Source organism: Chiloscyllium punctatum, chromosome 18 (genome assembly GCF_047496795.1).
Source record: "Chiloscyllium punctatum isolate Juve2018m chromosome 18, sChiPun1.3, whole genome shotgun sequence".
Taxonomy (NCBI): domain Eukaryota; kingdom Metazoa; phylum Chordata; class Chondrichthyes; order Orectolobiformes; family Hemiscylliidae; genus Chiloscyllium; species Chiloscyllium punctatum.
In genome coordinates, this window is record NC_092756.1 from 97,011,857 (window position 1) to 97,039,501 (window position 27,645).

Here is a 27,645-nt window from a genome sequence, read left to right on the forward strand (position 1 = left end):
CGGCACCGCGTGGACAAAGTTGCCCCTTAGGTCCCTTTTTTATATCTTTCCCTTCTCGCCCTCAAGTTCTAGACTCCCCCACCCCAGGGAAAAGGCTTTGTCTATTTATCCTATCCATGCCCCTCATAATTTTATAAACCTCTATAAGGTCACCCCTCAGCCTCCAATGCTGCAGGGAAAACAGCCCCAGCCTGTTCAGCCTCTCCCTTTAGCTCAAACCCTCCAACCCTGGCAACATCCTTGTAAATCTTTTCTAAACCCTTTCAAGTTTCATAACATCCTTCCAATAGGAAGAATACCAGAATTGCACGCAATATTCCAACAGTGGCCTAACTAATGTCCTGTACAGCCGCAACATGACCTCCCAACTCCTGTACTCAATACTCTGACCAATAAAGGAAAGCATACCAAACACCGCCTTCACTATCCTATCGACCTGCGACTCCACTTTCAAGGAGCTATGAACCTGCACTCCAAGGTCTCTTTGTTCAGCAACACTCCTAGGACTTTACCACTAAGTGTATAAGTCCTGCTAAGATTTACTTTCCCAAAATGCAGTACCTCACATTTATCTGAATTAAACTCCATCTGCCACATCTCAGCTCATTGGCCCATCTGATCAAGATCCCTTTGTAATCTGAGGTAACCTTCTTTGCTGTCCACTACATCTCCAATTTTGGTGTCATCTGCAAACTTACTAACTATACCTCTTATGCTCACATCCAAATCATTTATGTAAATGATGAAATGTAGAGGACCCAGCACTGATCCTTGTGGCACTCCACTGGTCACAGGCCTCCAGTCTGAAAAACAACCCTCCACCACCACCACCCCCAGTCTTCTACCTGCGAGCCAGTTCTGTATCCAAATGGCTAGTTCTCCCTGTATTCTGAGAGATCTAACCTTGCTTACCATTCTCCCATAGGCAACCTTGTCGAACACCTTACTGAAGTTCATATAGGTCACATCCACCACTCTGCCCTCATCAATCCTCTTTGTTACTTTTCAAATAAACTCAATCAAGTTCGTGAAATGTGATTTCCTATGCACAAAGCCATTTGACTATCTCTAAATCAGTCCTTGCCTTTCCAAATATGTGTAAATACTTGCCCTCAGGATTCCCTCCAACAACTTGTGCACCACCGACGTCAGGCTCACCAGTCTCAGGTGGACAGGTAGACATGATCGTGAAGGTATTTGTTACACTTGCCTTTATTGGTCAGTGCATTGACTGTAGGAGTTGGGAGGTCACGTCCTGTGAAGCCACAATGTTGGTTCGACCACTTTTGGAATACTGTGTTCAATTCTGGTCTCCCTGCTATAAGAAAGATGTTGTGAAAGGATTTACAAGGATGTTGCCAGGGTTGGAGGATCTGAGCTATAGGGGGAGGCTGAATAGGCTGGGGCTGTTTTCCCTGGAGCATCGGAGGCTGAGGGGTGACCTTATAGAGGTTTATAAAATCATGAGGGACATAGGGTAAATAGTCAAGGTCTTTTCCCTGGGGTGGGGGAGTCCAGAACTAGAGGACAGGTTTAAGGTGAGAGGGGAAAGATTTAAAAGGCACTTAAGGAGCAACCTTTTTACTCAGAGAGTGGTGTGTGTGTATGGAAAGAGTTGCCAGAGGAAGTGGTAGAGGCTGGTACAATTACAACATTTGAAAGGCATCTGAATGGGGATATGAATAGGAAGGGTTGAGAGAGATATGGGCAAAATGCTGGCAAATGGGACTAGATTAGTTGAGGATATCTGGTCAGCATGGATGAGTTAGACTGAAGGGTCTGTTTCCTTATTGTAAATCTCTAACTCTTTTGATGGCTCCCAGTTTGATTCCAAAATATTTCTCATCTGCTGCATCACATTTGTATGTATGATGTCAGTGAAGGACAGTCTGCAAGGGTGTGCTGTTTGTGTGTGTTATGACTGATGGCTACAACAAAGACATTTCCCACCCTTTCCCTTTCTTCCTCTCTGGTTGAGGGCATCACTGGTGAGACACCTAATGGCCCTGGGGGTACCATGGACTCTCTCCGCCTTGTAATAATTGAATACCAGTTAGTTTCTTGTAAGACTACATCAGAAGGCTCTTGCGTTCCACTTGCATTGTACGTGTATCTATTCTAATGCCATTCAGTCATAGAATGATATGGGACAGGAGGATACCATTTTGTCCATTGTCCCTTACCTACTCTTTACTCGCGCATCCATGTTCCTTCCCAATTTCCCAGCGTAAACTGTTTTCCCCTCCCAAGTGGATTGAGGGCAATATGGGAAAATTGCATTAAGGGGATGATCAACTATGATGTAGAATGTAGTGTAGGCTTAAGGGGTTGAATGGCATGTTCCTGATTCTAAGTATTTATCTGTTTTGTAAGTGGGGGCATGAACGGCAGATTTTATTCCATAAGAAAGGCATTAATGTACCAGTCTGATCTTTATTACGAAGATTACAAAAAATATTTGGAAGCTTAATGAGCAATTTTATTGGTACCCAGGTCTTTATTTCCAATTTTTCTTAGCGAGTTTTGTGAAGATTTGTAGCTTAGGTTGAGGTTCTAACACATTGAGTTAGACCCCATCTACCACCCCCCCTGGAGAAAAAGAATAGGAAATGACATCACAAGAAATGATGTCAACATAGAAAATGACATCACCAACCCAAAGAAACTCAAACATAGAAAGCAGGAATTATCAGCAGTGCTTTGCCCAGAGGCCCACTGAAGATATTACCTAGTAGGGTGACAAAACGTCTGGAAAGAACCTTCCAGCTCAGCGAGCAAACCTACGTCCAGTTCCAATTTTTCTTTTTGTTGCAAAGTGAGATGGTCATGGTGGGATTTGGATTCAGTCTCTGAATTAGCCATCCTGTAGGCGTTCTGCCCTTGGGTGAGACAGTTGTGCAAATGTGGTAGGTCCTGCATTTGTCAGCCCTCACCAGTGCCCTGAAGCCTCCCTCACCCTGTCCCCTGTCACCTCAGGTGACATAGTTGACACTGAACATGGTTTCGGTCATCTGTCGAGGTGATGGCAACACAGGACGATAAGTCCCTTACTGGCAAAAGTCAAGCTGTGTCGGATTTTAAAGATGACATGACGTGGGTGTGTAGTCTTTTTTTCACTTGTGCACTGCTCTGAGTTGCCTTTGTGGTGGATAAATAAAGTCGTGTTGTATTTGGAAAGGTTCACTCCCTCCAGAAGCTCTTCTTGCCAAATCCTTTCAGCCAGAGTTGGCGATGGAGATCTTGATGCCATTGAGCAACACATCCAAAACCTCTTTCCGAGAATCTGAGGCGTCACTGAGTGTAAGAAACAGGCCATTCGGCCCATTGAGCCAGCTCTTCTATACAATAAGATCTGAATTTTACCTGACTTTCTCTGTCTGTCAGAAATGTACAGCATGGAAGCAGACACTTTGGTCCAACTCGTCCTTGCCGACCAGATATCCTAAACTAATCTAGTCCCATTTGCCAGCACTTGGCCCATATCCCTCCAAACCCTTCCTATCCATGTACCCATACAGATGCCTTTTAAATGTTGCAATTGTACCAGCCTCCATCACTTCCTCTGGCAGCTCATTCCACACATGTACCACCCTCTGCGTAAAAAAGTTGCTCCTTGGGTCCCTGTTTAAATCTTTCCCTTCTCACCCTTATCCTCCAGTTCTGGACTCCCTCACCCAGGGGAAAAGACCTTGTCTATTTATCCTACCATGCACCTCATGATTTTCTAAACCTGTATAAAGTCACCCCTCAGCCTCCAATGCTCCAGGGAAAACAGCCCCAGCCTATTCAGCCTCTACCTATAGCTCCAACCCTCCAACCCTAGCAACACCCTTTATAAATCCTTTCTGAACCCTTTTCAAGTTTCACAATGTCCTTCCAACAGTCCTCCACAACTAGTGCCTGCATTGTCAATCAGCGATCTAACACTGCCTGGAATATATTCAGTGACCCAGCCTGCACCAATCAGAGGGAGAAATTCTGAACACACTGGGTCTTCAGAAGGAGTTTATTCTGAGCTGTCTTATACCGAAGACCCCACTGCTTGTTTTTAAACCTTGTCATTCAATTCTAGATTTCCCCCAGAAGAGGGAATGCTCCCGATCAGCATTGGTCTGTCAAAACCCCTCCGGTTCTGCCATTTCAATAACGTCGCGCCTCATTCTTCTAAAACCCCAATGGGTTAAGGCCCAACCTGCTCAATGTTTCCTCATGAGATGACCTATACAAGGGTTTGGTCAGTCCTGACATGAATCCTTTGTGGGACTATTATTCTACTGTCTTGAAGGTAGTTGTGGAGTATGGATGCAATAGTCAATTGTTAGTGCACTTAATTTTAATGTGACCCCATAGCAAGGGACCAAGAGCTCACTAGAAAACTATCAGAAACAAGGTTACCCAGTCTCCATGATTTCCTGGAATTTGAGATTCCAGGCTCATGAGGAAACTTTAGAAAGATCAAGGATAATATTGTATTTCATTTAGCTGTTTCGTAATTTTAATTAGCTGTAAGTATGGGCAGTCTCCAGGTTGAGAATCAGTTCCATTCTGGAAACCGTTCAAAAGCCAATTTGTACACAAGTCAGAACATGGGCAGCACAGTGGCTCAGTGGTTAGCACTACTGCCTTACAGCGCCAGGGATCTATGTTCAATTCCACCCTCAGGTGACTGTCTGTGTGGAATTTGTACATTCTCCCCGCGTCTGTGTTGGTTTCCACTGGGTGCTCCTGTTTCCTCCCACAATCCAAAGATGTGCAGTTTAGGTAGATTAGCCACGGGAAATTGTGCGAAGTGATCAGGGATGTACAAGATGGATGGGTTGGCCAAGGGAAATGCAGGGTTACCAGGATGTGGGGTGTTGGTGGGTCAGGTTGGGATGCTTTTTGGAGGGTTGGTATGGACTCAATGGGTTGAATGGCCTGCTTCCACACTGTAGAATTTTTTTTTGATTCTATATACCCAATGCAGGATGACATGAAGGATTTAAAAACTAAAATTGTTGGCAAAGCTTTCATTTGTGTTTGTGCTTCTGATTTCCAGGTTCTGCAGTTCTTTGGGTTTCTTTTGGTGGCACGGTGGCCCAGTGCTTAGCACTGCTGCCTCTCAGCGCTAGGGTCCCAGGTTTGATTCCAGTCTCAGGCGACTGTCTGTGTGGAGTTTGCACATTCTCCCTGTGTCTGCGTTGGTTTCCTCCGGGTGCTCCGGTTTCCTCCCACAGTCCAAAGATGTGCAGGTCAGGTGAATTGGCCATGCTAAATTGTCCATAGTGTTGGGTGCATTAGTCAGAGGGAAATGGTTCTGGGGGGGGGGGGGTTACACTTCGGAGGGTCAGTGTGGACTGATTGGGCTGTAGGGAATCTAATAAATAATCTAATCTAATCAAGATGCTGTTTGTAAGTTTCATTTGTTTTAGAAGTGTTAGAACCCTGACAGTGTGCAAACAGGCCCTTCGGTCCAACAAGTCCACACCAACCCTCTGAAGAGTATCCCATTCCCCTATTCTATCATCTACACATCCCTGAACACTATGGGCAATTTAGCATGGCCAATTCACCTAACCTGCACATCTTTGGACTGTGGAAGGAAGCCCACGCAGCCACGGGGAGAAGGGCAACTGTCCGTGTGGAGGTTGCACAGAGGCTGGAATCGAATCTGGGTCCTTGGTGCTGAGAGAACACAGAGCATAGAACAATACAGCACAGAACAGGCCCTTCGGCCCACGATGTTGTGCCGAACATTTGTCCTAGCTTAAGCACCTATCCGTGTACCTATCCAATTGCTGCTTAAAGGTCACCAATGATTCTGACTCTGCCACTCCCATAGGCCGTGCATTCCATGCCCCCACCACTCTCTGGGTAAAGAATCTACCTCTGACATCCCCCTGCCCCAATACTTTCCACCCTTCACATCTAAATTTATGTCCCCTTGTAACATTGTTGTACCCGGGAAAAAATTTTTTAATTGTCTACTCTGACTACTCAATCAAAGTCTGTTTAATGTTTTGAGAGTTCAAATATTCCTATTTATTACTTGTTTATATATTGTAATTCTCAGAGAGGCAGCGTGTCATCCAGCATGGGTGTTTAAAATTACACCTGTATGGGATCACATTCAGGAATACGAGTGTCTGTAAATTGGGGATCATTTCTATATTGGAGATAGAATAGGGTCAAAAATAACTCAACACCAGATTATAGTTCAGGTTTATTTGAAATCGCAAGCTTTCACTGCTCAGCTCCTTCCTCAGACATGATATGATAGGGAGGTATAAGACACAGTATTTATAAACAAAAAGTTAACAACTTTAAAACTTTCTGCCCTTGTTGAATCCTTTAGTCAGGTAGGAGGTAGACTACTGATTTAAAATGCAAAATCCAGATGCACCTGAAGTCTTTGTCCCTTTTTATAACGAAAGGCGTCATCGGTGTACAAGAGGTGATCTCTCAGGTTAGACACCTCAGGCTTGAGGTCCCGCTTTGAACCTGTCGATGTTTTAAGCTGAGGTTGGGCTTTATTTTATCGAGAGAAAAGAATCTTGAATAAACAGGCTGTTTGACTGACATCATCAAGTGGGTGATATGAGTTTCCAATTGGTCTTCAGGCCAAGTGCTGTAGGGATGGACATGTTGAATGACCAATGGAGAAAGTGGGTGGGGGGGGGGTATTGATGAACTTTGAGGACCAGTATTGGGACCTGATCTCAATGCACGTTGGGACTGTGATGTGGGGTTGGGAGCACTTATTAGGCAGAATTCCCTGCCACTGCCCCCCCCCCAGCGCCAGGTGTGGGAGGTCCAGAAGGGTTGGGGGTGCGGGAAACTGGTTGAAATGTATAAAATTCGAAAGGGTTGGAGTGGCTAGATGCTAGAAGGATATTTCCCCTGGGTGGGGGAGTCTGGAACCAGGGGACACAGTCTCTGGAAATGGGTCAGACCATTAGGACTGAGATGGGGGAACATTGCTTCACTCAGAGGGTAGTGAAAGTGTGGAATTTCTCTAACCCCCACCCCCACGCCCCCAAAGGACTGTGGAGGCCAGGTCACTGACTATATTCAAAGCTGAGATTTGTAAACTTTTAGATTTTAAAGGCATTGAATGTGGCATTGAAAATAATGCATCAGCTGTGATCATACTGAATGGTGGAGCAGGCTCAAAGGGCTGAATGGCCGCCTCCTGCTTCTAGTTTTTGTCAGGGTAATTCCAGAGAAGCTGCTGGTAGTTACAGGGTTCTAATGTCATTTCTCATGTCATTTTGTCACTTTGTGATGTTATGATTGAACAGTGAATAGGAACTGACTTTTAATTCCTTCCCATTCCCATCTTATTTCCAGTTACTGACAGGCCCCACCCTGTCAGAATAGTTTCCGGCAAAGCTGATCCACTTTCTGCATGGAAGACTGTACTGTCATTTCTACAGCGTCTCTTCCATCCTCTGGGCTTCCCATAATGCTTTGCAGCCAATGATGTACTTTTTGCAGTGAGGTCACTGGCTCAATGAAAGGAAAGGGCGATTTGTACACAGCAAGATCCCACAGAAAGTGAGGAGAGCAATTGAGAGGCGTGGTGGTGTCTTGAGGCACAAGGATTGGCTTGGGGGTGCTGGGTGCTCTGTTTTGAATCCAAGGTAGACCAGCGGGAGGCTGGGAGAACACAGCAAGCCAGGCAGCATCAGGAGGTGGAGAGGTCACCGTTTTGGGTGTAACCCTTCTTCCGGGACTTGAAGAAAGGTTACACCCGAAACATTGACTTCTCCACTTCCTGATGCTGCCTGGTTTGCTGTGTTCTTCCAGCCTCCTGCCTGTCTACTTTTGGATTCCAGCATCTGCAGTTTTTGTCTCTTATTCTGTTTTGAAACATGCTGTGGGGTTGTTTGTCTGAGGTGGGTGGACAGGACCTGTGTTTAACTCTGCGTTTGACAGAATCACACTCTCTCGGTACAGGGCCCTGTTGTCAGCCTGGGTGATGGAGTGGGACTTCATCCAAGGGGTTGTGAATCTGTGGAATTCCCAGCCCAGTGAAGCAGTTGAGATTACTTTGTTGAATGTTTTTAAGACCGGGAGAGTAACAATGAAGGAATTAAGGGTTATGGTGAGCAGGTGGGTAAGTGGAGCTGAGTACTTGAAATGATCAGCCATGATCTTATTGAATGGTGGAGCAGGCTCGACGGGCCAAATGGCCTACTCCTGCTCCTGTTTCTTTTGTGGTTATGATGAACCCAGAATCCACCTCAGGGAGGTCATAGTCCAGTGATCACACCAATAGGCTGTTAGTCCAGAGATCCAGCTAATGCTGTGAGGACTTGGGTTTGAATCCTACTATGGGAGGTGGAGTTTGAATTTAATAAAAATGTGGAATTAAGAGTCTCAAGCCGACTGCGAATCCATTGCTGAGTGTTGGACAATCCCATCTGATTCGCTAAAGGACCTTTGGGGAAAGAAACTGTCATTGCAAAGTGGTTGACTCTTTGACACTAATTGCCTAGAGGGCAGTTTAAAGTGTGGCATTGGGAAAACATTCCTGATAAAGGGCTTATGTTCGAAACATTTGATTTTTGCTGCTCCTCAGATGCTGCCTGACCTGTGCTTTTCCAACAACACTCTAATCTCGACTCTGACTCTCCAGCATCTGCAGGGCTCACTTTCTCCTCAGGGCCATTAGGAATGGGCAGGAAACGCTGACCTAGCCAGCGACGTTTTCATCCTGTGAATGTATTCTTAAAAATGTTGAGCGTGCTGCCCGTTGAAACATGGCTGCTGATGTTTGGTAGGGTTGGCGTGTTACTGAGCTGGCTGCGTGTATTTTAGCTCTCTGTTCTTTACTGTGCTTTGTCTAATAAAGGCCCTGTAGGCACAGACTGGGCCTGTTTGCAAGGACTTTGGAGTCTAACCTGTTGGGGCTTGCTATACGACACAGGCAGGAAAAGGTGCTTTTCTGAAAACTCCCCACCCTGTCCTGTTGTGAAACAGCGTGTGTCAGTGTGTACTAAAGCCAACTATAAACCTCAAATCAGGAGCAACCAATGAATCTTAACAGGAAACAGAAACTCTGACTCGTAGCAAATGCACATTTTATTGAACTTCTGTGAAATAAGTTGTACCCTCTTTTCATGGACTCAGGAAAACTGAGAAAGAAACCCAGATTTGGGTTTTTTTTTGGGGAAGTCCCAAACTCCAGTCATCCACACATCAAGATGTACAGCATGGAAACAGACCCTTCAGTCCAACTCGTCCATGCCAGCCAGATATCCTAAACTAATCTAGTCCCAAATGCCAGCACTTGGCCCGGATCCCTCAAAACCCTTCCTAATCATATCCCCATTCAGGTGCTTTTTAAATGTTGTAATTGTACCAGCTCATTCCATACACACGCCACCCTTTATGTGAAAATGTTGCCCCTTACGTCTCTTTTATATCTCTACCCCTCTCACCCTAAACCTTTGCCCTGTAGTTCTGGACTCCCCCACCCCAGGGAAGAGACTTTATCTGTTAACCCTATCCATGTTCCTCAGATTTTCTAACCCTCTACAAGGTCACCCTTCAGCCTCCCCATGATACCAGCTGATTTCCCAGTAACCCTTAACATTTTTGAACATTCTTGAGGTCAATATATTGAAAGTTTTCAGGAAGGAGTTCAATAGAATTTTTTAGGTTTAAACGTATCAAAGAGTATGGGGAGAAAATGGACACGGTGCTGAATTGGGTGATCAGCCATTGAATGGTGGCGCAGGCTTGATGGGCTGAATGGCCCTTTCCCTGTTCCTATTTTCCAAGTTTCAAGGTTTCTGTCCGGAGTTCCACAGGGCCAAGAAAAAATACTGAACAATCTCCAGCCCCTACAGTCCCTGAGATTGCTAGACCTCCGATTCACCCCTCCTGTGCATCTCCCAGTCTCTTCCTGTTTCCACTGTAACACTTCCACTCCAAACTATTCTCTGCCCAGAAGCCGATCAGAATTCTGATTTTGGAATTCTCACCAGCTTTCCCTCTTGAAGAAAGGGGGCGCTGCTGCCTCACAGCAGCAGGGACCTGGGTTCGATTCCACCCTCTGGCGACTCTCTGTGTGGAGTTTGCACATTCTCCCCATGTCTGTGTGGATTTCCTCCCATGGTGCAAAGCTATGTAGGTTAGGTGGATTGGCCATGGGAAATGTGGGTTACAAGAACAGCATAGGTAGGGTGAGATGCTCTTTGGTGGGGCAGTGTGGACTCGATAGACCAAATGGCCTGCTTCCACACTGTGGGGATTCTATGATTCTAAGATGCTGTTTGCAACCTATTATTTTGACCAAACACTCACTCATCTCTCCTGCTTCAGTCTCATGTCAAATACTGTTAGATTAATGTCCTGTTATGAAAACCCTTTATTGTCATGCGCTATGTAAATACAAGTTGTTTGTCTCCAATGATTTGAATCGTTTATATGCAGTAAATTATTTGATAGACCCTTGTGAGAAGGGAACGATATAAAAAGAGACCTAAGGGGTAACTTTTTCACACAGTGGGTGGTGTGTGTACGGAATGAACTGCCAGAAGAAGTGATGGAGGCTGGTACAATATAACATTTAAAAGGGATCTGAATGGGTACATGAATAGGAAGGGTTTGGAGGGATATGGGCCGGGTGTTGGCAGGTGCAACTAGATTGGATTGGGATATCTGGTCGGCATGGACGGGTTGGACCAAAGGGTCTGTTTCCATGCTGTACATCTCTATAACTCTATGACTTGCATTTGTATAGTGTTGTATGTAATCTCTTGATGTCCAGAGGTTCACAGAAAATCAAGCAAGTGAAGTCACTGATGGTCAGTTTAGGTTCTGCCAAGGTCCTTCAGCTCCTGACGTCAATACAGCCTTGGTTCAGGCATGGACAAAACAGAATTCCGTAGGTGGGATGAGAGTGACCACCCTTGACGTCAAGGCTGTATTGTCCAACTGTGGCTTCAAGGAGCCCTAGCAAAACTGGAGGCAGTGGGTATTGAGAGGAAAATACTCTGCTGATTGGAGACATACCTGGCACATCGGAAAAAAGATGAGGTTGATGGAGGTCAGACACCTCATCTCCAGGACACCTGCAGGATTTCCTCAGGGGAGTGTCCTAGGCCCAACTATCATCAGCTGCTTCATCAATGACCTTCCCTCTGTCACAAGGTCAGAAGTTGGGATGTTCACTGTGCAATGTTCAGCTCCAATCATGACTCCTCAGGTACTGAAGCAGTCAATGTTCAAATGCAGAAAGATTTGGACAATATCCAGGCTTTGACTAATAAGTAGTAGATCACATTTGTCCCAGGCAGAGCCAAATCATCTCCGACAAGACAGGATCTAACCATCACCCCTTCATTATCCATGGCCTTACTGTTCTGATCCCAGGTAATGTTAATACTGGACAAGCCAGATTCCAGAATGAAATCTGGCTTAGAACCAGCATCCGAATCCCCACAGTGTGGAACCAGGCCATTTGGCCCACACTAACCCTACGAAAGAGTTTCCCATCTAGACCCAATCCTCTACCCTTTCGCTATAACCCTGCATTTCCCATGGCCAGTCCACCTAACCTGCACATCTTTGGAATGAGAGAGGAAACCCATGTAGACACAGAATGTGCAAGCTCCACACCTGAGGCTGGAATTGAGCTCTGGTTCCTGGTGCAGTGAGGCTGCAGTGCTAACCACTGAGCCATGCCAGGGGATGGATAATTTCTTTTTCAATCTAACCTGGCTGTTTCTCACTGACCGATAAGCAAGCCATGCTGCAGATTTGGGTTTTAACATAAAGCAGAAGTTGGTTGCACAAAAGAAATAAAAATAAAATAAAGCTCATCAAGTTATTTAAATATAGCACATTTTGAAAGATCAGAAAATACACATCTACACCCTAAAGCCATCACTCTCAGTTAGTCAACACCCCAGAGAAATTTCCCTTCCCAATTAAACTTGTAGGTTTAACTTAACTGTTCCCTCCTGTGTTCCTGCCCTGACAGCTCACCTGTCTCTTGAATCCTAACACGACTAAATTCTTACACACTCAGCTTTGGTTAGAAATCTGCATCGGTTATTCAAAAACCCCTGATATGAAAGGTTCACAAAGTAAACCACTCCCTGAGGTAAACTATTCCCTCAATTGCTCGGAGTGATTTACTTCTTAAGAGAGATTATACCAATATCTGTCTTCAGTCACATTTCTTTCCAACTACTTTCAAAGTTAAAAATCAATCCTTGATTATTCTAAACCTGAAAGCAAGCTCTGTCTGTCAATGTTTTCCCTGTCCTGTTGTCCATCCCCACAATATAAACAAACTTGCATTAACACTCCAGGGGCCATGTACTGGTTTAAAATCATGGTTCCAAGACAATTCATCCAGTTAATTATTGAATTTCTTCACAAAGATAGATCGATACCTACATGCCACTGGTTTTAAGTTCAAGCTCTTAAACAAAAAAAATTAATGTACCATGCGCCTCTCACACATTACCATCACTGGATCCCCTACTATCAACAACAGGAAGGTTACCATTGACCAGAAACTAGACTGGGCCCACTGGGGCTGCAAGAGTAGGCCAGAGGCTGGGAACCCTGCAGAGAATAACTCCTCTGCTGCCTCCCTAAAGCCTATCCACCAGGGTGAGCTCAGCTCCAAATCCTAAAACTAATCTCAGTAATGGTAATGGTAACCATGAACCTTTGTAAAATCCCACCTGGCTCAAGACCCAGAGGTAAGGAAGGAAATCTGTCTCATCCTTACTTGGTCCGGTCTGCAATGCATCCAACTAAGAAAATAACGCCATGCCCTCTGAAGGGTTCCTAAGTTCACTGTGTTCAAATTGGTGGCTCAGTGGTTAGCACTGCTGCCTCACCGCGTCAGGTACCCAGGTTCGATTCCAGCCTCTGGTGACTGTCTGTGTGGAGTTTGCACATTCTCCTCCTGTCTGTGTGGGTTCCTCCGGGTGCTCCAGTTTCCTCCCACAGTCCAAAGATGTGCAGATTACGTGGATTGGCGGCGTTAAATTGCCCATAGTGTTCAGGGATGTGTAGGTTAGGTGCATTAGTCAGGGGTAAATATAGGAGAACGTGAGGACTGCAGATGCTGGAGATCAGAGTCGAGAATGTGGCACTGGAAAAGCACAACAGGTCAAACAGCATCCGAGGAGCAGGAGAGTTGATGTTTCAAGCATAAGCCCTTCATCAGGAATGGGGTATATATAGGGTAGGGGGAATGGGAATTGGTGGGTTACTCTTCAGAGGGTCAGTGTTGGACCAAATGGCCTGTTTCCAAACTGTAAGGATTCTATGAAAAAGATTGCCTTAGTGGCAGCACCAGCCTGGTCTGGAGTGACTCTGCGATGAAGTGAAACTAGATAGACTGTTGTTGTCCCTTAGAGTCTGGAGCGTGCACACTTCTGCATAGACAGGGAGAAATGTCCCCCTTTGCAGAGGAGTCAGTAACCAGTGGGCACAGTCTCTGGGAAATCAGCAGGATTTGTGGAGAAATTAATTCACCCAGAGGTGAAAAGCTGATAGAAGTGGGAACCCTCAAGACATCCTAAGAACCGTTTTTCGATAAACACTTGAAATAATTGTTAAAAATCACACAACACCAGGTTATAGTCCAACAGGTTTAATTGGAAGCACTGGCTTTCGGAGCGTTGCTCCTTCGTCATGTAGATGTAGAGCAGGATCATAAGACACAAAAAGTTATTATTTCAGTTGCATGACACTGATCTTTTGCTGTAAGTTCTGTGTCTTGTGATCCTGCTGCACAACCACCTGATGAAGGAGCAGCGCTCTGAAAGCTAGTGCTTCCAAATAAACCTGTTGGACTATAACCTGGTGTTGTGTGATTTTTAACTTTGTACATCCCAGTCCAACACCGGCATCTCCAAATCAAGAAATAACTGTAGCATACAAGGCTATGGGCCAAATGCTGGAAAACGGGCTTAGAATAGATGGATGCTTGATAGCTGGCATAGTCATGATCTGATGAGGGGCCTAGCTCCTGTTTAAAAGCTCTGCCTCTCGCTCCATGTCATTTGGATAATGGAAACCGCTTTCCCTTTTCTTTTGAGCAGGTTCCTAAGTGTTAGGATCTTATTGTTAATTGTTGCTGGGACGGGGGGTGACGATAGTCCTGATCCATGCTGAAATGTGGGAGGATAAGTTGTTTGGGGACGACACTGGGCATCGGCTTACTGCCCATGAAGGGAAACAGCCTCCCACTTCCCCCACCCTGGCATTGAGCCACCACCAGGAAATGAGTCAGCAAAAAAGGGCTGTGATTGGAAAATGTGAAAGTGATATTTAGGTTCTCACAGTATTATTAATAGTCACTTAGTTAACAGCAAGGCTGTGTCAGGAATGCCTGCTCATTTAGCTGTCACTAAACACTTATGAAAGCCTTGCTCTCAGTTTGGCTCATTTGTACATGGGTTTCTGCGTGGGCTAGTGAGAGATGCGTCATTTACAGACTGCACATCAGCTGCAGATTCAGAGGTCAACCCTGCCCCCTCGGAGTCCCAAAGGTCAGGAGTTTGCGCTCCATGCTGTGGCACACATTCTCGGCCTGGTTTTCTGGTGCGGTCCTGATGGAGTGCCGCACTGTCAGAGGTGCTGCCTTTTGGGTAAACACCACAGGGCACCAAACCCTGTTCTCCCCGGTGCATTTTATCTATCAACGCAAGGCACTTTTTGAAAACACAACATTAAATATTGTGTAAATCTCAACTATAAGTGAAGATGCTGGAAAAATCTTGGAATGTCTGATAGCATCTGTGGTGAGAAACAGTTAACATGTCAGGCAAAGGTTCCTTCATCTTTTATTGAATAAATAGATAACCAGCCCTTCTCATGGTGCTGTTTGTGGGATCTCACTGTGTACTTTATACTCCCCTGCCCCACAGTTGACAGGGTTGCCTAATGAGGAGAGACTGAGTAGATTGGGGCTATACTCTTTGGAATTTAGAAGAACCTTCGAGAAGCATAGAAAATTCTGAAGGGAATAGATTGTTTCCACTGGTGGGTGAAACTAGGACTAGGGGGCATAGCCTGAAAATGAGGGGGTAGCAGACTGAGTTGTGGAGGAAATTCTTCACCCAGAGGGTTGGGAATCTGTGGAATCCCCTGCCCGGTGAAGCAGTTGAGACCAACTTGTTGACTGTTTTTACGGAAAAGATAGATTTTCTTTTTGAACAGCAAAGGAATTGAGGGTTATGGTGACCAGGCAGGCAAGTGGAGCTGAGTCTACGATAACAATCAGCCATGATCTTATTGAATGGAGGAGGAGGCTCGATGGACCAAATGGCCTTCTCCTCCAATTCTTACGTTCTTATGTTCACGCATAGCTCATTGGAGGTTGTAAAGCTCTCTGGGACAACCTGAGCTCTGAAGCTATGGTAAAATTATAAGGCCCTTGTTATCCTGCAGCCTCTTGTGTATTTTACTGCAATGACAGCATCAGTGGGCTCGTAATCCAAAGGACCAGGCAAACGTTCTGGTGGCCACTGGTTCAAATCCCACCCCAGCAGCTGCAATGTGACAGGCTCTTAACTGACCTGGGCTGTTCAGGGGGCGGTGGTGCTGTAGTGGTGATATCACTGAATAATAACCTACAGTATTCTGGGGACATCAATTGTCCAAGACTCCTCAGACAGGACCTTCCAAACCCATGTGTGCTTCCATCTGGAAGGACAAGAGCAGCAGATACATTGGAACACCACCCCCAGCAAGTTCCCCTCTGAACCACTCCCCACCCTGACTTGGAAATATATCGCCGTTCCTTCACTGTCACTTGGTCAAATTCCTGGAATTCCCTCCCTAAGGGCATTGTGGGTCAACCCACAGTACATGGACTGCAGCGATTCAAGATGGCAGCTCACCCCTACTTTCTCAAGGGCAGCTAGGGATGGGCAATACATTCTGGTCCAGCCTGTGAAATCCATGTCCTGAGTGACTTAAAAAGGTTTGAATCTCACTATGGCAGATGGTGAAATGTTCATTAGGAAAGGAAATCCTTTACCTGGTCTGGCCCACATATGGCTCCAGACCCAGAGTGACATGGTTGCCTCTTAACTCCCCTCTGGGCTGTCAGGGAGGGGGAATAAATGCTGGCCCAACCAGCAATGCCCAAATCCTATGAAAGAATAGATTATAAAAATGATTGTGGAGGGCTCTTGTGGTAATGTCCCTGCCTCTGGTTCAAGTCCCACCTGCTTCAGATGTTTGTCGAAATACATCAGAACAAGTTGATTGAAACTATCTCAAAAAATAATTGTGTTTAAGAGAGATCAGCATTAATGCGATCTTGTCTGGGACAGCAGAATCATTGGAGCAAGAATTAATCTTTTTTAACATTTGGAATGCCTGTTAGCATGGCACAATATTGGTGTGTCAGTGTTGAGCTGAGTGTTCCAGGGTAAGTGATTGATTGTCTCCCTTAAAGGTGCAACAGGAAAGAAATGGGTTTAATCCCTCATCTGTTGCTTTCAGATGATATCTCATTGTTTTTATCATAGAAAGGGAACTTTGTTTTCATCATAGAATCTCTACAGCGCGGAAGCAGGCCATCAACCTGCCCGCACCAACCTTTCAAAGAATATCCCACCCAGACCCATTCCCCTACCCTATTACTTGACATTTACCCCTGACTAATGCACCCAACCAAACATCTCTGAATACTAGGGGCAATTTAGCCAATCCACCTGACCTGCACATATTTGAGAATGTGTTAACTCCACACAGACAGAGACTAGAATTGAACCTGCCTCCCTGTTGTTAGGGTCATTGTGTCATTGTCTTGCCCAGTTGCGTTCCCCCCCCCCCCACCCCCCCAAAGACTAACGGTCATGTGTCTGCAACCACCACGTCCATCATCTGCCTTGACTAGATCACAGCGATACCCTGCCCCTGTTCAGCTGTCCCTCCACTTTGCCCTCGTGAAGAGATCTCTGTCGTTTTCCCACTCTGATCAAATGGCTGAACACCTGGCCATTTTCTTCCAGATTCTTTTCCTCTTGCAATTTTGAGTACCTCTGTGACTTCAATCTGTCGTCGTTCATTTTTAACGCAGCACCTACTTTTGAAAGTCGCTATCACTTTTTTGTGGATTTCTACTTGTCTGTTTTTTGAAGAATGAGGGAGGGGGTTTCTCAGGGGAACATGCAAAGTCCTGATGGAACTGGACAGGCTAGACGTGGCAAGAGTGTTCCCGATGTTGGGGAAGTCCAGAGCAAGGGGTCCCAGTCTAAGAATAAGGGGTAAGCCATTTCAGGAGTGAGATGAGGAAGAATTTACTCACTCAGAGTTGTGAACCCGTGGAATTCTCTCCCACAGGAAGCTGTTGGGGACAGTTCATTAGATATATTCGTGAGGGAGCGGGGCATGGCCCTTACAGCTAAAGTGATCAAGGGCTGTGGGGTGAAAGCAGGAATGGGATACTGAGATTGCATGATCAGCCATGATCGTATTGAATGGTGGTGCAGGTGAGAAGGGCCGAATGGCCTACTCTTGAATTTACTTCGTAAATTTCTATGAGAGAAAAAAAAACTGCAGATGCTGGAATCCAAGGTAGACAGGCAGGAGGCTGGAAGAACACAGCAAGCCAGGCAGCATCTGGAGGTGGAGAAGTCGTCGTTTCGGTTGTAACCCTTCTTCCAGGAAGTCCCAAAGGGTGTGGATAGAATTTCGTATCTTTTGAGATTTTCTCTCTTGTTACAAGCTTTATTTATCTTTTGTTAATACAGCTTTATTCATTTATTGCTTAACTGTGGATCTCTTGCTCTCTTTGATTTCAGTCTTATTTTGTATCCGATTATGACCCAACCATTGAGGATTCCTACACCAAGCAATGTGTCATTGATGACCGGGCAGCGAGATTGGACAGTAAGTCACCCGCATTGTGAAGCAGCATCCCTTTCTCAGTCTGCGCGGAGAAGGTAGCCCTCTCCAGCTGACTGCCCGTCTCAAACTGCTCAAGTATCATTTGATGTTGGGGGCTTGCTAGACCCATACCAATAAAAGTTGACATTGATTGCAAAACATCCCCCAGGCCTTTCAGGGGAGTGTCACGAAATAGTTTGGCGCCAGAAGGTTATCACTTGTGATAAATATTTTTCTACTCTGTTCAGAGTTGGTATGACATGCCTCTGGAGCAAGTGGGATCAAAACCCGGGTCTCCTGGTCTGGAAGGAATTGACCCCATGCTGTTGGTGTCACCCTACGTTAGGCCAACTGAGGGAATGGCCTGTTTTAAGCTTGATCAAATGGGCAGTTTACACACATGGGAGGGTGGTGTGGACAGAGAGGCATGGAGAGGGTTTAGGAGGAAATTCCGGAGTTTGGGGTCTCTACATCTGATGGGACAAAGGAAGTGCATGATGGGAAAGGGGGCAAAATTGGAGGAACGCTAAGATTAGCGTTAGGGAGGGCTGTGGCCTTGGAGGGATTTGAACACATTCTGAAACTTCACAGCGCACTTAGTTAATCAATTTCATTTTTGCCAATGGAAGGAAAGTGGTCTTGAGTGGTCCTGGTATAAATGTCAGGGGGGTATTTCGACCATAAACTAGGTTTCTTTCCTTTTTAAAGATACATGATTCCTCCAAAAGCCTGAATCGGAGGTGGATTCTGAAGGAGATCTTTTGCTCGCAGCCAGTCTTTCATGCTAACCCATGAGCATGTTCCTGTCTAGGCGTGTTTGAGATGGATGATCACTCACAGGGGACACCAGAGTGCCCCTGGGCCCTGCAGGGCCTGTATTCCTCCAACAGTTAACTACCCTCCGCTGGAAAGAAAAAGAATGACAGGGAACTCTACCTTCCCTCTTTTAAAACAGAAATCTAATTCTCTCTCTTTCTGTCTCTTGACCCTTTTTATCCCACTTACACTAATCTTCTCTCCCTCTCGAGCCTACCTTCTCTCATTCTGTCTTCATGCCTCTCTCTCTCTCTCTCTCTCTCTCTCTCTCTCTCTCTCTCTCTCTCTCTCTCTCTCTCTCTTCTCTCCAACGTTTGGGAAGCCGAGAGAGTGTGGGGGAAGGATTAAAGGTGGCAGCAGGATGGGGAAGAGCCAGGGTTAGGACCGAACGGAGGGTCAGGCTCAAACTTGACTATAGGCCCCACGGAGCAACAGGCTGTTAGTCATCGGGGAGATTCTGGTGTGGTCCTAGTGCCTCCTCACACAGCGCATAGCTTAACCATGAAAGAATTTTAATTCTGTCAGTATGGGGTAACTTCCTTAGTTGGTTACCATGGAAACTCTGACTGAAACTTGCCTGTGCTGGCACACGCTGTGCAAACTTGTGAAAAGGACCCTGCAGACTTACATGTATTAAATAGTTTTCTAATGAGAAACTATCTCTCGATGCTCACCTCATTAATTACTGATGTCTGTCCTCCTCCTCCTCTCCCTCCCTCCCTCTCCTTCCTGCGCTCTCTCTTTTTATCTTTAAGTTTTGGACACTGCTGGCCAAGAAGAATTTGGAGCAATGAGGGAACAGTATATGCGTTCGGGTGAAGGCTTTCTCCTTGTCTTTGCCATCAATGATCGGGGAAGGTAAGGTATTCATAGCGCCCTATAGCACAGAAACAGACCCTTCGGTCCAACTCGTCCATGCTGACCAGGTTTGCCCAAACTGAACTAGTCCCACTTGCCTGTGTTTGGTCCATATCCCTCTAAACCTTTCCTATCCATGTACCTGTCCAAATATCTCTTAAATGTTGGAACTGTATCTGCATCAGTCACTTCCTCTGGCAGTCCATTCCACATACAAACCATTTTCTGTGTCAAAACGTTACCCCTCAGGTCCCTTTTAAATCTTTCCTCTCTCACCTTAAACCTGTGCCGTCTAGTTTTGGACTCCCCCACCCTGGGGAAAAGACCTTTGATATTCACCTTATTCATCCCCTCATGATTATAGAGATGATCCCCTATAAACCTCAATAAGGTCACCCCTCAGCCACCTATGCTCCAGGGGAAAAAAAGGGTCCCAACCTCTCCTTATAACTCAAGCCCTCTTTGTAACAGCACGACAAGGAGGATCTGACAAGGACCTGGCTGGTCGTTATGTTGCTTACTGGACTGTACTCATAACATTTGTCCATTTGCCCTGTCTCTTCCTGGTTTTATTGGGCAGAGGGAGATGGTTTTGGAGCTTCCTCTATTTTTGCTGGAGATGTCCGGGTCTGATACTCCTGTGTGTGAAAAGGTGCAGGAGTTTGACTTCAAAAATAATTCCGAAATGGTGTTAGATGAGAACCCAAGGATGAGGAACTGAAAGGGCTAAACAAAAATACTAGGTGTTGGGTTGACTGCTCACTGGCAAAATGGCCACAGCCTGTGGTTTGATGTTATAAAACCAGTTGGAACTTCCGATTTATGTTCCCAAATCTGGCCAACAGCATTCCTGGAGGTGTCATCACATGACTGCAAGCCTCCAATTGCCCTGCCCCCACCCCCTTGCTATTGGCCATCCATTCGCTTGCAATCTCCTGCTCATTGGCAAGATACATCCAATGGAATAGTTCTTGATTCAGTCAAGAGGCCTTTTGCTATCTCTCAATAGTCAGTCAGTCAGAAGGTACAGAAACCTGAAACACGCACCAGCGGGGTTAGGAACAGCTTTCTCTCCGCTCCCATTAGACTGATTAATGGACTCTCGAGCCTTAAATAATGCTGACCTTGCTTACGTCGCTCTTGCCTAGTGTAGCACTCCGTGCAGTGTAACACCCTGTACAATATCTAAGTTTCTCTAAGTTGCTTACTATGATCTGGATGTAGGTTTGCTCGCTGAGCTGGAAGGTTCATTTTCAGACATTTCATCACCCTCCTCGGTAACATCTTCAGTGGGCCTCCACTGGTGGTGTAGCCTGCTTTCTCTTTATATGTTTGAGTTTCCTTGGATTCTCTCAAGGAACCTCTACAAATCTTCTCAAAACTTGCTTACTATGGTCTCCCTGTACTGCTCATAAACAAAGCTGTTCCTGTACTTCTATACATGCGACAATAAATCCATCAGGAGGGAAACTGAGGACTGCAGATGCTGGGGAATCAGAGTTGAGAGTGTGGTGCTGGAAAAGCACAGCAGGTCAGGCAGCATCTGAGGAGCAGGAGAGTCTACATTTCGGGCATAAGCCCTTTTCTTGATGAATGGCTTATGCCTGAAACATCAGCTCTCCTGCTCGTTGAATGCTGCCTGACCTGCTGTGCTTTTGCAGCACCACACTCTCAATAATCAATCAATATTAGGGCTGGTAACAAAGGAGAGGGGGAAATACAAAGTTGTTTTTTTTTCCCTTAATGATCTGATGATGTTTCTCCCAAGGGTTTTACTGATTAGGAGTTGTCCAGGAAGTGAATCTCAAAGTCCTCTAGACTGTAGACTTTGTTCTGAAGAGTTGACAGCCCTTATTCCCCTCTCCCTGGAGTCTAGGGAATGCCCCAGCCTCATGCCTGTGTGTGATGTTAGACAGGGAGAGGGTTGGGCTTGTTGAGTGATCTCACCCTTCAGTGCCTGATTGGTGTCCAGTTGGTCAATGCCCAGTCAGTGGTCACTGTCCACCCTTCAGTGGTGCTCATACTTTTCCAGAATGAAATTCAAAACTAAAACTCTTCCTCTTTTCCTCCCCACCCCCATAGTTTTGATGAAATCAGTAAGTTTCACCGTCAGATTCTCCGCGTCAAGGATCGAGATGAATTTCCTATGATTCTCATCGGGAACAAGGCTGACCTTGAGCATCAGCGACAGGTGGGTGGGGGAGGGGGAGATGGGGGTGGGTGGCGGGGAGTGAGGTGGAGCGGGTGGTGGGAGAGAGGGGGTCGAGACGGAATTGGGGTGGGGGGTGCAAGGCGGGGAGTGGATTAGTGGATAACCCTCTGTCCTGTGCTCGGATGATAGGTCACGAAAGAGGAGGCTGAGAGTCTTGCAAGGCAGCTGAAGGTAACCTACCTGGAGGCCTCTGCAAAAATCCGATTGAATGTAGACAACGCGTTTCACAGCCTGGTGCGGGCCATACGGTGAGCTCCTTCGGCACTCACTCAGAAACAAGCTATACTCTCGCTTGGTTAGATGTGTGGCATCTATCAGGAAGTTGCATTAATGCCTTTAGTGTCATCAAACAGCCTCCGATGTGTCACTACCAAATCTGAGACATTGGAAGAGTTGACCAAAACCTTGGTCAAGGGAGTCCATTTTATAGTCATTGCAGTGCAGACGAAACAATAGAAGCAGCATGAATGGGTGGGACCAGGATTTTTAGTTTTAGCTTTCAGCTGTTGCTGGGGTTTTGAATCCCTTGCCCCCCTTCCAGAATTTTGACCCCATTACAGCTAAAAACACTTTGGGTGCTGTTTCTGCTGCCAGGATTGAATGTGGGATGGTCTGTTTTGCTAGTTTGGCCTGTGCCAAGGGTGCCATTGAGTTGTACAACATTTATTGCCCGGGGGCACTCCAGAGTCGACTGCATTGCTTTGGGTCTGGAGTCACGAGTTGGCCAGACCAGGTAAGGATGACCGTTTTCTTCCCTAAAGGATATTAGTGCCTCAGATGGGACTTTTCCTCTTCATAGAGAATCCCGACAGTGTGGATACAGGCCCGTTGGCCCAACGAGTCCACACCGATCCTCTGAAAAGTAACCCACCCAGACCTATTTCCCTATTATCCTTTATTTGCCCCTAACCTGCACATCCTGGAACACTGTGGTCAACTTAGCATGGCCAATTAATCTAACCTGCACAACTTTGAATTGTGGGAGGAAACCGGTGCATCCGGAGGAAACCCTCGCAGACATGGGGAGAATGTGCAATCTCCACACAGGCAGCTGCCCAAGGCTGGAATCCCTGGCACTGAGGCAGCAGTGCTAACCACTGAGCCACCATGCCACCCCATGCCAATAGTTTCATAGTCACCTTTAGACTCTTAATTCCAGATTTTTATTTTTAATTGAACTCAAACTCCACCATCTGCTGTGGTGGGGTTTGAACCTGGGACCTCAAACTTACTTGAGTCTTTGGATTAGCATAATAGCACAGAGTCATTGCCTCACACGCTTTCTCTAGTCTCTCTGGCACCACCACTCCTACCTCCCCCCGAGTTTGATGATGTCAGTTGAGTATGTTAACTCTTTTCTGTATCCTTCCCAACAGGAAATTTCAGGAGTTGGAGGGTCCACCTAGCCCACAACCCAAGCCCTCGAAAGAGTCCAACGGCTGTCCCTGTACTCTCCTGTGACGTTCCCCCTCCTCCTCTGTCTTCACCGGGAGTTGGGTTCCCTCTGTGAATCTGGTCCCCTCCCTCCCTCCCTCCACAACATAACTGACTTCACTTGCCCCTCTCCTTTCCTGACCACTGTGGAACCACCGTGAAGACTTTGCCATCTGCACCTTCACCACCACCTTGTCAGATGGCTGCTGCTCCGTCAAGGAACTGAAGAACTTGTTGCTGGAGTTAGTTTATTGTCTTCCTTAAACCTTTCACGAATTTCTATCTCTGGGTGGGGGGGGTGGGTGGTGGGTGGTAGGGGAGGGAAAATGCCTGTTTGATCTTCCTTTTCTTTTTGTGGTGCAACGCTGCAGAGCCCTGGTGGGGAATGGGTACCATCCAGGCAGGAGAGGGGTAGACATTTAAGCACCAACTGTGAGGGTGTGGAGGATTGGGGCAGAGGGAGGAGGTGCCTGCTGGGGCTGATGTCCTACTGGAATTGACACTACGGGTGGACATGTTCATCGTGTTTCTAACTTGTCTTCGGGTAGGGTGGGGGTGTCCCAATCTTTCACTCTCTTCCTGGAAGGGTCATGGTCACTGGATGGGCTGGACTTTGGTGGGGGATGGGTTGTGCCAGGACCTGATGGTGAAAGACCAATCAGAGACTCTGATTCCAGATCAGTTCCTAATCGATACCGACCCAGGGTGCAAGATGGTTTCTGAATATCGACCTGACCTCCGGGTCACCCGAGGAGCTACCATGTGTAAAGTGGGGGCACTGGGGCTGCCATGAGGTTGTGGCATGATACTGGCACAGAGCAGTGAGAGAGCTTTCCTCTGTGCCCATTGTGTCATATGAGTGTCTGAAACTATTCCAGTCTCTGCAACCAGCATTTTCCTCTTCTGTTTCTTTTTAAGACTTTACATGCACCAGGCTTGTCTCTGTATTGACACTGGGCCGTGCCTGGCCAAGGCTGGGCAGTACAATTGTCCTCAGCATCTTTTGGGTAGAGGGGCCACTCCCAATCAGGGGTGTGTGTGTCTGTCTGTGTGTCTGTCTGTGTGTGTGTCTGTGTGTGTGTCTGTGTGTGTGTCTGTGTGTGTGTCTGTGTGTGTGTGTCTGTGTGTGTGTCTGTGTGTGTGTCTGTGTGTGTGTCTGTGTGTGTGTCTGTGTGTGTGTCTGTGTGTGTGTCTGTGTGTGTGTCTGTGTGTGTGTCTAAAGAGGGGGATCCAGTGAACATGTACATAGAATCATCGAATCCTTACAATGTGGAAGTAGGCCATTCAGCCTATCGAGTCCACACCGACCCTCTGAGGAACATCCCACCCCATCTCTGCATTTCTCACGGTTAATCCACCTAACTTACACATCCCTGGGCACCATGTGGCAATTTCCCATGGCCAATCCGCCCTAACCTGCACATATTTGGACTGTGGGAGGAGACCAGAGCACCTGGAGGAAACCCACGTAGACGCGGGGAGAATGTGCAAACTCCGCATAGACAGTTGCCCAAGGGTGGCATTAAACCTGGGACCCTGGCGCTGTGAGGCAGCAGTGCTAACCACTGAGCCACCGTGCCATTCTTAAGTGGCCTTTGGTTTGGTTATCCGGGGAGGATAGTGGAGTTCAGGAATTGCCTGAGTTTTCCCATGTCTTGTGAGCCATATGTGTCTCAGCCTGGTTTTCCCGGTTGGGGGGGGGGGGATGCTGGTTTGAGGTCAGGGCCACGGGAGTTGGTCCAAACTGGCCGGGGTTACTTTTTCCCGGCTGTGGTTTGTCCTCGTGGCGTGCAGCAGCGTGATGTTTCTCCCTGATTGGAGAGACAAGTTGTCAGTCATGTCTATCCCCTCACCCCTCACCCAAACCAGCGGCAGTGTCCTGTACACCCACTGGGTGTGTTCATGTGTCAGCTTTCCTGCACTCGCTTTCCAATATTCACTCTCTGTATCTCCTCTCGCCCAACTCCCAACCAAACACCCCCTCCTCACACCTCCCTTCTTCCAACCACCCCCTAAATCCCTGTCTCCAGCCATCTGCCCCAATGCAGTTTACCTGAATTTTGACCTCCAGCCTGTTTGGAATCAGCTGTGCTCTCTGCTTGGCCAAAAGTGAGCAGTTTTCCTTCATGTTTCTCTCTGCTAGGGGAAACAATCCAGACAGAGGCAGTGGAACCAGTCAGTCAGCAGCATGGAGATTGAGGAGTATCCCAGTTCAAATTCCTGACATTCTCAGAATGTTTTTGTAACAGCTTCTTTTAAGGTGAATGACGGGGCCTCTGAGCATTGGCTGTGTTTCAGTCCCTGGGCCATACTCCCCTGAATTTGCTCTGATTGAGGTGTTGTTTAACCCTGTTATCCATAGATTTGTAAATAGAAGGAGGAGTGCTGTCTGTGAGCTTGAGGTGTCCGTGCATAGTATACACTCTTTTCTCACACACACACACACACACACTCTGTTTGGATGTGTTTGATGGTCAGGGGGCTGTGCAGCTGCAGTGTCCCTCAGGGTGAGAGTGTTGCTGCATGGTGAGAGATATTAAACATCAACACACTTTTTTCCCGTCTTCCATGAGGAAGACTTTCTTTGTCTCTCTCTCTATTTCACAAGTCTGGGTTGAGACCCTCTGTGGGGGGGGGGTTTGTGACAATCTCTGCACAGTCTCTTGGCAGCACGGCAATCAATTTGTCACTTAATGCTCCTTTGTAGAAAGGCTGCCATCTGCTCACTCTCCACTAGACAGCCAGGGAAACAATCACCTCCAGAGAGATTGTATCAGTTCATGTGTCTCTGTCTCTGTATGTGTGTCTGAATCTTGGCTTGTGTGTGTCTCTTTGTCGGTGTGTATGTTTATCAGTCTGTGTACATATGTCTTGTCTCTCTGTATGTGTTTATCTGGGTGAGTGTGTGTGTCTCTGTCTGGGTCTCTGCTTTCGTGTGTGTGTGTGTGTGTGTGTGTCTGTTGGGGTCTCTGCTTTTGTGTGTCTGTCTCTATCTGGGCCTCTGTGTGTGTCTAGGTCTCTGCTTCTGTGTGTCTGGAATCATGTTCAGTCCCGTGCCCTGGAGACTGTGATACTGCTGGTAGTTGTATGGAGAGCTATTGCTGTCATGGGTGACGTATCACACTCAGTTGAGCTGGTAGTTGATAACTGGATTCTGGATTAGTGGTGCTGGAAGAGCACAGCAGTTCAGGCAGCATCCAAGGAGCAGCGAAATCGACGTTTTGGACAAAAGCCCGTTGATAACTGGGACCATTTTGCAGGGTCTCATTGGTGTCAAGTGGGAGGGGAGTTTTGTTTGTCTTTTTAAAGAACAAAACTTTGGAATTTAGGAATCGTGAGGAACTACTGGTTCATTTTTCCCAATAAAGGAATTAGAGGTGGGTTCGTCATGGCCTTATCAACTACCCGCACACGCCCAACCTCCAACCTCTCCCCTTGCCCCCCACCCCCACCCCCCCCTTTAAAAACCAGTGCCCTGGTCTCCTCCTGCAGGACAACAATGGTTGTTTTCTGCTCAAAGGTGAGGCCACTCCAGTGGTAGGAGGTGGCAGAAGAATTGTGAAGGCTTGAGGGGTGAGAATCTGCCAGTCTCCAGCTCTGAGATTAACCCAGGCAAGAGAGGAAGGCGACGAGGGAATGTCTCCATCTGTGTGATGGGGAGATACAGTCTTATGTAAGTCACTCCACACCCAGGAACACCCTCACCTTGGAGATACAACTCCACTGTCTGTCTGTTCCTACAGCAGTGTACTCATGCACAGTGACTGTAAATGGCATTGGCTGCTGTCTGTATAATTTGAATAATTTACCTTTAACGATTGTTAGATACTGGCTTTTAATGTACAGTTAGAGGTACAATGTGTTTTACTGGCTGGGGTGTAGTCCCCTCACTGTAAATGTCAATCAGAATAATTAAAAGTACATTTTTAATAAACTTTGTCTGGTTTCATGCAACTGTGGTAGGGATGGGTAACTGACATCTCGGGTTGACATTGAAGTTCATCTTTTGAGTGTATTAATTTTAGGGATTAGTGAGTTGCAATCTCTTTGGGCTGACTCGTCACCTCAGTCTGACTGACTGCTCCTTGCTTTTTAAGATGGATGTCGGGTCACCTCAGAGGTTTGCCGATTGTAGGATGAGGGAGTCTGGTGAAGTTACCTGGAGTAACACTGGGGTTTAAGAAGCCCAGAGACCGTCCACTGATTCCACTCCAGCAGCTTCCACTCCACATTTGCAAAATGAAACCCATCGGAGTTTCATTCTGAGCTGCATAGCATGGAAACAGACCCTTCGGCCCAACTTGTCCATGCTGACCAGATATCCTAAACTAATCTAGTCCCATTTGCCAGCACTTGGCCCATATCCCTCCAAACCCTTCCTATTCATATACCCATCTAGTTGCCTTTTTAAATGCTGTAATTGTACCAGCCTCCACCACTTCCTCTGGCAGCTCATTCCATAC

At 46.7% G+C, this 27,645-nt stretch overlaps 1 protein-coding gene across 1 annotated transcript in view; it reads left to right on the forward strand.

Moving 5' to 3' along the window:
* Positions 1 to 27,116, forward strand: part of LOC140489382 (ras-related protein R-Ras2-like) — a 41,180-nt gene extending 14,064 nt beyond the window's left edge. Inside the window, exons 2-6 of the mRNA XM_072588882.1 lie at positions 17,778 to 17,865; positions 19,434 to 19,536; positions 21,619 to 21,727; positions 21,878 to 21,996; positions 23,125 to 27,116. Coding sequence (XP_072444983.1) covers positions 17,778 to 17,865; positions 19,434 to 19,536; positions 21,619 to 21,727; positions 21,878 to 21,996; positions 23,125 to 23,209 — 504 coding nt within the window. The 3' untranslated portion in view covers positions 23,210 to 27,116. The remainder of the gene's footprint in view (positions 1 to 17,777; positions 17,866 to 19,433; positions 19,537 to 21,618; positions 21,728 to 21,877; positions 21,997 to 23,124) is intronic.
* Positions 27,117 to 27,645: the final 529 nt, after the last annotated feature.